Source organism: Mercurialis annua, linkage group LG1-X, assembly GCF_937616625.2.
Source record: "Mercurialis annua linkage group LG1-X, ddMerAnnu1.2, whole genome shotgun sequence".
Lineage (NCBI taxonomy): Eukaryota > Viridiplantae > Streptophyta > Magnoliopsida > Malpighiales > Euphorbiaceae > Mercurialis > Mercurialis annua.
The window spans coordinates 7,636,355-7,645,198 of record NC_065570.1 but is presented as its reverse complement, the minus strand read 5'-3'; the positions used below and the strand labels follow the sequence as shown (position 1 = coordinate 7,645,198).

General features: G+C 30.8%; 1 protein-coding gene across 1 annotated transcript; it reads right to left on the bottom strand.

Moving 5' to 3' along the window:
- Window positions 1–1,572: 1,572 nt before the first annotated feature.
- LOC126665112 (uricase-2 isozyme 1) lies at window positions 1,573–3,456 on the bottom strand. The gene is made up of 8 exons (XM_050357815.2): window positions 3,195–3,456; window positions 2,976–3,068; window positions 2,813–2,888; window positions 2,470–2,579; window positions 2,282–2,373; window positions 1,988–2,161; window positions 1,785–1,875; window positions 1,573–1,671 (listed from the first exon to the last, which is right to left on the bottom strand). Exons 1-8 carry the CDS (start codon window positions 3,399–3,401, stop codon window positions 1,588–1,590), a joined length of 927 nt encoding a protein of 308 aa, XP_050213772.1. The 5' UTR covers window positions 3,402–3,456; the 3' UTR covers window positions 1,573–1,587.
- Window positions 3,457–8,844: the final 5,388 nt, after the last annotated feature.

Sequence of the window (8,844 nt, the reverse complement as noted above, 5' to 3'; positions counted from 1 at the left end):
AGGGGGTATATTGCCATTTAAGTCCTTATTAAATGTTATGATTAATTTAATTTCTAGACTAATGACATTAAATGGTAAACGTTAAATAAGACAATATGGAAAAATCAACACTTTAAATTGTCTTTTACTAGGAATATGGACAACTATTTGAGATAAAAAAAGAAAAAATGGATTATTTTGAAATAGAGTGAGTATTATCTATTAAAATATATAAGTAAATAAAAATTAGTGGTTACTATTTGAAGAACAACATGTTCTTAAAATGTGTTCTTCCCATTTGAGAAAAACACGATATGTAGTCGGATTTTTTTTTCCGGTGGCGTCGTTGATAGGGACGGCTGGAAAAAATTGAGGCACCCGAAAAACGTTGTCAGTAGTGGACTACGATAAAAATATTAAAAATGATTGTATTATTTTTAATAATAATTTTTTAATTTGATTGGGTTATTTTTAATTAAATTCTAAAAGTTAAGTTGAAACGATTTAAAATTTGAGTGTGTAAATATTCTTTTAAAAAAATTTAAAAATTTATTTGAACTTTTTATCTTGTATTCGCTAAGGTGGTAAACATGTGACATGTCTCATTATCGCCACGTAGGCGCTACACATGCAAAATCAATTGAAAATTGAAAGTGAGACAAAATCGAAACGAAATTATATATTTCACGATAAATTGGATGAAATTGAAAAGTTTGAACTATTACGAAACTTTATTCAAAGGTTTGACTTTTTTTTGTTATTTGGCCTAAATTCTATGGTATTTTGGAGTAAAAGACAAACCTTAGCCTTTTAAAAAGTTTCATGGTATTAAAAAAGCAAAAATAAAGGGTCGATTTGGCCCCTTAATTTATAAACATTAACTATATTGTCAAAATTCCTATTATTTTTTTAATGTAATAAGAATAGATGCGAGAGCTGCAACAAGAAACTCGGACTTTTAGGCTTTTCGTGTCGCTGCGGAAAGGTATTTTGCGGGACGCATCGGTATGCGGACGAGCATTGTTGCAGCTTTGATTATAAGAAGCTTGATCGTGATGTTTTGGCTAAGCAGAATCCATTGATCTGTGCTGATAAACTTGATGATAGGCTTTGATGATAAGAAGATCAATTGATTTTTACAGTTTAGGTCAGTTGATTGGTTCAGTTGCTAGGTTTTGTTTCTTGTTATTTAGATTTTTGTTTTCAGATTTTGATAGTTTGTAGTGTGTACATTTTCCTTTTCATTATATCAAATTACTATTATTCATTTAGTATTAACAGCTAAAGATTTTATTTTCCTACTTTTTTAATGCTAAAGATCCTTTTATTTTCGTTTCCAGAGATGGTTGCATTAAATATAATTCAGACATGATGATGATACAATTATTTCAAATCTTAGAGAGAAAAAAAAAACTGAAAGAACATGAACACGATCATAATCATGATCATGATACAATTATTTCAAATTTTGGAGAAAAAAAAAACTGAAAGAACATTGAACATGAGCATGATACAATTATTTCAAATTTTAGAGGAAAATAAAAACTGAAAGATGATTCAAATGGCAACAATACAGTATCATTCATCTCTTGGGTCAAGTCACAGACTCTACATCTTTGATATGAAACGACTCAAAGTTGCTTCTATCGAACCATGTGGCTCATCAGTTGGTTGATATACATCATCATTGAACTGCAAAATTCATCACAACAATAGCTAGTAAAATCTTTAGACTACAACTTTATAAGTAAAAATAACATTTTCAATGCATTAAAATGCGACAGGAATTTATAAACGTATCGTACCTTGACAATATCACAATGCTCGTTCGATATATTAACAGGTAAGAAGTGGAGATTTGGCATTTGAAGCTTGATTGATAATATGTCAGGAAACCTACAAAGTTTTGAAATAAAGCAAAATTACAAATTTTTCGCAGCCTGAATTAATGTATTCATGTGACCAAATAATCTAATTTTGCTATTAAAGGGCAAGAGATATATAATACCTATTGATTACAGCGTTTGCCATATGAAAAAGAGTGCTTTGAACAGAGGGGCTGTATACTCCCTCCTTTGGAGGACCAAAAAATGTGTTGTTCAAAACCTCTTTTACATTTAAATATCTCTCTGTAAAGTAAAGTGGATTCTGAGGGATGCTGGAGACCGAATTATATGCATATCTGCATCCACGTTTGAAATATTAATAAGCAGGCAATAACGTCTAACCCGGAAAGCAAAATTGTGCAGTAAAAGTTGCCCGTATTTTCGCTTGTTATGTCATACAAAATGGGAAAAGCTACCTCCATGATGCAGTGACTTCTGTTGCCAGGATCCTCTCTTGTGTTTCGGGTAAAACTGTATATTTATCCCGAATAAATCCTTCAAATCCTGCCTGTTATAAGTTCCAAAAATGTAGAATCAGCATCTAAATGGAAACCACTACATTTCGGAAACAGTTCAAATAAAGCTCTCCTTCTATGCCGGTTACCTGGGTTGTCTTCAGTATGGACAGTCCCAGAACACCGGAGCTAAGCTGTAAAGCTCCAAATTTCGTCAGCGTTACCTCTGTTGTATGCTTCTCAGCTCCAAATTTAAAACCTTCAGCATAGACAAGTAAACATTCACCAACACAAGAATAATAGATCATGACACTAGAAACAGTTCTTTAGATGATTTTACACGAAAAAGAAAACCCGCAGAATGTAAGATAATAAGTTGCAAACGGAAATAGAAAAATAGCAAGAAAACAACTTAAATCGAACAGTCCATACGGCTTTAGCATGAGGAATCAACTGATATATTAATTCTATTCAAAAGCTCTGAAATCATACCGTGGGAATGCAGTTGCCCGTCTACGGTCACACGCTCCCAAGGCTTCTCTACTATGTTTATGGTGGCAGCATTTACCTGCAATATTTTATAACAAAATGGTTCAAAGTCATATTCAACATCAACTAAAGTAGAATCAATAATAGCAATTTCTGTAGAACTGACCTCCCTGTAAAAACTAGTAAAATGCTGAGCCAATATAATAGCAAAGTTTTCTGCAGAGAGTTGTTCTGAACATTGCTGTGCTTTCACATATACCTGAATAATCCAGTTAAGTACTCTCAAAGTCATTACAACAACACTTGACAAAATCAAATGAGACGAAGTGACTGAAAACTTGCACCAAAAAATCTACAAAGTGATGGATATTATGAAGGAAATTACCATGTTCTTCATGGTATCAGTGGCAACAATACTAGAGTTATCATCGTTCGTATAAGCGGGAAGACAATCAGAGAAAAGAGTGATGTTAACACTCCACTCCACCATGAAATGAGTACCGTCCTTTTTTCTCCAAACTCTAGTCACTCTCACTCTATCTTTACCATGTTTGTGCTCGAACTTAAATCCGATCAAGTCAGAAGTGCTCATGTTTTTTCAACTGGGGGATTGCTGATTCTGGAAAGTGTGGGGTTGAAGGAGGGATTAAGAAATATGGATGAAAATATAACACTCATTAACGTCTCTTTAAATAGAAAACAGTGTTTAATTTAAAATGTAAAAATTAATCAAATGAGGGGCTGTAGTGGCGTAAGTAACGGGACTGAATGAATATAATATATGGGTGTATAATATTGAACAGGACCATTAAACCGAATCGCACTAAGCCAAACCGAAAATGTAATTACCGTTATCAATTGGTTTGGTTCTGATGATATACTATAGGCAGAACAACTGTAAATAATCAAAATCCAATACAGTCGACCCTCTAATAATCAATATTCTATAAATTAATAATTCTAATAATTAATAAAAAATTGAGAGAACCAACTTCGTTCCACGTCGGATAATTAATAATTCTATTATCTAATAGTTAATAAAATTTAAAATATATTCTATATGAATATTAATTATTAGAGAGATTTTTTAAAAAATATATATAACAATTGATGATTTATTTGAGGCAATACTAACCTTAATTCATAAAGTGGAAGTTAAAATACCATCAAATTATGACTTTCTTATTCTTTTAAGAAATTTTAAAAGAAGTTATTAGATAAACAAATTAAAGTAAGTAAAGTATCTCTAGTATAAAAAAATTTAAAAATTACTTTATTTTATGAATATAACTTTTTAATAATTATCTTTTGTTATAAAATTATTTCTTTTAAATTGAGTGATTATATAGTGTATTTAGTTAGTTTTTTTTATAATATAATATTAATATTAGGTGTATTGATGTAGATGCTTTAAAATATTTTTTATAAATTTTTTTATACAAATTCAATAAATTAATAATTCTAATAATTAATAAATTTTTGATCCACCATGTATATTAATTATCAGAGGGTCGACTGTAGATAAAGCTCGTCCAAGACAAAGTCTAGACCAAAATAAGGGTTATTAGCCAAAATGGTATCCAATCTTCGCACCTTGTATCAAAATGGTTCCCAACCTTTAATTTGTATCAAAATGGTACCCAACCTTCTAACGTTAGTATCAAAATGGTTTCTTAAACAATTTCCGGTCACTTTTGATGACGTGGCAACCGGAAAACTAATTTTTTATATTTTTGCCACATCCCATAACAAATAAGATTTTATATAATTTAAAAAATTAAAACGAACTCTTATTTTACATCAATAAAAAAATTATTTGGTTGCCACGTCATCAAAAGTGGCTGAAAAATGTTAAAAAAACTATTTTGAAACAAATGTTAGAAGGTTGGGTACCATTTTGATACAAATTAAAGGTTTGGTACCATTTTAATACAAGGTGCGAAGGTTGGGTCAGTGTTTTAAAAACCGAACCGGATTGGACCGGATTGAACCGGACGAACCGGACAGAACCGGCGAACCGGTGACTCTTGAAAACTGTCCGGTCCAAACCTTCAATTCACAGAAGGTTAATTTGACTAGAGTTTGTGAAATTCAAAATTAAAATTAAAATTTTTTATGTTCTTGGCCACTACACTTCTTTATTTTTATAGACTTAATCACCCTAAAATACCAAACCTTTGCAGGTATCGTCAATTATATCCAATACTTTGAAAATCGGCCCGTTTAGCCATTTTTGAGTATATTAGTTTCTTTTGTAGCCATTTTTTAAATCGAACCGATTTTATGCCTACATGTCCGTCACGTCTCATGCCAACTCAAAAAAATTGCTGACATGGCAACACTACTCATCCAACCAAAATCAAATCCAATTAAAACACATAATAACCCAACCAAAATTAGATCAAATTAATTTAAAATTTTATTTAATTTAATTAGACCTCAATTTATCTAGAGATTTTATATTAATTATCAGGTAAAATCAATTCCAAAATTTTAAATTCTGCCAGCCTCCGCTCCCGCCGTGCCCTCTCGTACTCCGACCACCACCGTCTACTCCCTCTCCCACAACGACCGGCCACCACTGAACAGGTCTGCTTCGAAGATGATAATGTAGACTCCACCGCAACTCGCAAGTGAGGACCAACAAAGACTTGAACTTTTCTCGTTCAACGCACTCCGTGGGTCTCTCCAGATTTTAAATATATCGGCTAACAATTTCATACAAATGGGCGGTCGGTACTTTGAACTTTTAATTGGTTTATTGTTTTGTTCTGGATTGGTTTGTTTATTGTTAATTGGGTATGAAATGATACTACAGGGTCTGAATCAGATTCTTCAACTTCTAGTTTATGGTTGGGTCAGAATCCTAGCAAGAGATGTGGCGAACTTTTCTTTCTCTGCTATATTCCTTTTCGCCTTACTCTCTGTTTGGGCATTGTTATCCCTTACAAGCTTTATGAGGTAACTTTTGTTTGCTTTCCAAGAAAATTTTGTTTGAACCTTTAGATTTCATATTTTTTTTTCATATATATAAGGTTGTTCACTCTCTATTTGGACAGATATCATGTTCTCCGAGCAGATCTGAATAGTGGTGGCCAGCCGTTCTGGAGAGGGAGAAGGCGGCGGTGGCCATTGTGTGAAAGGGCAGCGGGCGGAACCCAAAATTTAAATAAACTAATCAAATTTTAAATTAATTTTAATTAGTTAATTAAGAATTTAATTTTGGTTGGGTGATTATGTGGTTTGGATTTGATTTTGGTTGGATGAGTAGTGTTGCCATATAAGAAATTTTATGAGTTGACATGTGACGTGGAGAATATGTTGGCATAAAATCGGTTCGATTTAAAAAATTGATACAAAAGAAACTAATATACTCAAAAATGGTTAAACGGGCCGATTTTTAAAGTATTGGATATAATCGACGACACCCACAAAGGTTTGGTATTTTAGGGTGATTAAGCCTATTTTTATACCACAAACAGATGAATTTAACCAAAAATTAACGATAGAAGACCACCCATTACACATCCATCAATAGTTGAAATTATGAAGTGGCTGCGATAAAAAAAATTGAGTTATTAAAATTATTTTTTATGTCAAGAAATTATAAATTAAAAAGATGGATAAAGTGCAAAAATTAAAATGAAAGTTAGAGTAATGAATGAAGAACATAATCTGCTGAAACAATAAAAAAGAAAGGAAAAGAAATATTAGACAAGGGAAAGAAAGGATGAAATGGAATAGAATGGAGTATGCGGCAGCTGTTAGTGGAAAAATAGGATAGAATTAGGTTAACATTTATGTAAGGTATAAAGGGTTTAGATTTATTAAGAAAATTTAATCCAACGGCTTAAATTGATAGTAAAGCATGTACAGGTTATTTTTTTTTGTTCTCTATAAATTGTGTGGGTACTGCTAATAGTTGTCTTTTAATTTTACTCAACCGGTTCAACCGCCGGTCGAATCGGTTGAACCGGAATCCGGTGGCTTCACCGGTTCAGTTACCGGTTCGTTTTTTAAAACACTGGGTTGGGTACCATTTTAACTAATGACCCCCAAAATAACTAATCCTAGTTCAGAAAGCAAAGATAATATTAGTATTGGACTAACGACTAAGTTAACACCAAGCCGAGATGACTAAAGAACAACATTGTCGAGCTGGGATAAAAAAAATACTTGGATATTAAACACTTCAAGTCACTGAACTTATTTGTTATTTCAGAAAGGATACTAAACTTTACTTTGTTACAAAAAATCACTAAACTATACCTTTTGTTACAACGAGATGCCATTCATATAAAACGCACCGTTTTGACACTTAAACACACCGTTTTTGCTTATATGGCAAGCCGGAATAACAAATAGGAATATAACTCAATGATCTTTTTATAATTCACGATAAGTGCATAACAAAGTTTGACTGAATTCGCCGTAGTGACCTTACGTTATAATAGAAGGTATAACTCAGTGACCTTTTTGTAACAAAATGAAGTTTAGTACCTTTTCTGTAATAACAGATAAGTTCAGTGATTTAGAATGTTTAATATCCAAAAATACTCCCTCCGTACCACAAATATAGGCCATTTGGATAAACACAGAAATTAAGAAAAAAATAGTTAGATTAGTTAAAATTGGTTTATTTATGTATTTTTTTATTTTTAGCCTTTAATATTTTTTAAATAAATAAATAATATATTGATGACTAATTTTTATATTGGTGTATATTGTATTGGTATTAAAAATTGACATTTATTTCAAATTTGAACATGAATCAATTAATTAAGTTGAAAATAACAATGTATTTTTATCAGAGATAATTAAGACTTTTAGTTTTAAAATTATAAACAAAAAATAAAAGATGACCTATAATTTCGGACACTAAAAATAAAAAGGTGGCCTATATTTTATGGGACGGAGGGAGTAGTATAGTCGAGCTATGACTAAGGAACAACTTGCCCTATATTTTAGAACTCTCAAAATATATTAAAACTTGACATGTTTTTGCGGGACAGAGGAGGTGAAAGTTTAGTGGTTGGTTCGGATGTTTTAAAAATCAAATAAGTAAAAACCCAACCAAAATAATTATTCTGAAAAATTATTACAAAAACATATATTCATTTTTTTATTTTTACTAACCGACACATAAATTGATAAATTGTATATATAAAAATAAACTTTTTAATAAATACTCTCTCCGTCCCACTCTAATTGACAAAATATGGAGTTTTTGGTGTCCCATTTTAATTGACAAAACTAACATAACTATAATTTTTTCCATTAACTTTCCATCTTTACCCTCATTTAAATTTAAACTTTTTATGGAAAAATGGTGAATATTTAATGAAAATTTGACTAATATACTAATAGCATTAATTAGCTCCATTATCAATAGAGGGGTATAGAAGTAACTATCTATGTCATTTATTAGTTTGTATTGGTTATTGTAATTTAGTTATTTTGTCAATTAGAGTGGGACGGATGGAGTAAATTATTACTAGAAAAAAAGCAAATTATCGACAAATAAATTCTAAGTTTAGTGACGAATTTTAATCTTTTAGCGACAGAAAACTGATTTAGCGACGGAATTCAATTTTTTTAGCGATAGAAATATTCGTTGCTAAAAGGCTGGATTTTAGTATTGATTAATATAAAATATTATTATATAACTATTTTAAAATATTTAAGTTAATTTTGAAATCAAAAAATTAAAAATTAGTATAAAACAACACATATTTTATTAAATTTATATATCCTTAAATCAAAATCAAAATATACAATCCAACAAATGAGAAGTACAAAAAACACAAGCATTAATTATTAGTTACTGAAACATAAGTATAATTACGCACCCAAAAAGAGGGAAACAATTTAGAATTTTAAACTACCAATACATTGACATAAAGAAACTATTATCAAGCGGCGGCAGACAGAGAAGATGTAATACCCCGTAATTTTAAGTAATTAGAATATGCCACGAGGTCAAATTGGAGTAATCAAAATATTAAAAATAATATTTTATGGGTTCGAATATTAAG

Coding starts and splice junctions, on each gene's coding strand:
- LOC126665112 (XM_050357815.2), bottom strand. CDS start 3,401: ATGAGCACTTCTGACTTGATCGGATTTAAGTTCGAGCACAAACATGGT. Junction 2,580..2,812: donor CGGGCAACTGCATTCCCACG/GTATGATTTCAG, acceptor TCTATGCTGAAG/GTTTTAAATTTGGAGCTGAG. Junction 1,672..1,784: donor AGCATTGTGATATTGTCAAG/GTACGATACGTT, acceptor TGAATTTTGCAG/TTCAATGATGATGTATATCA.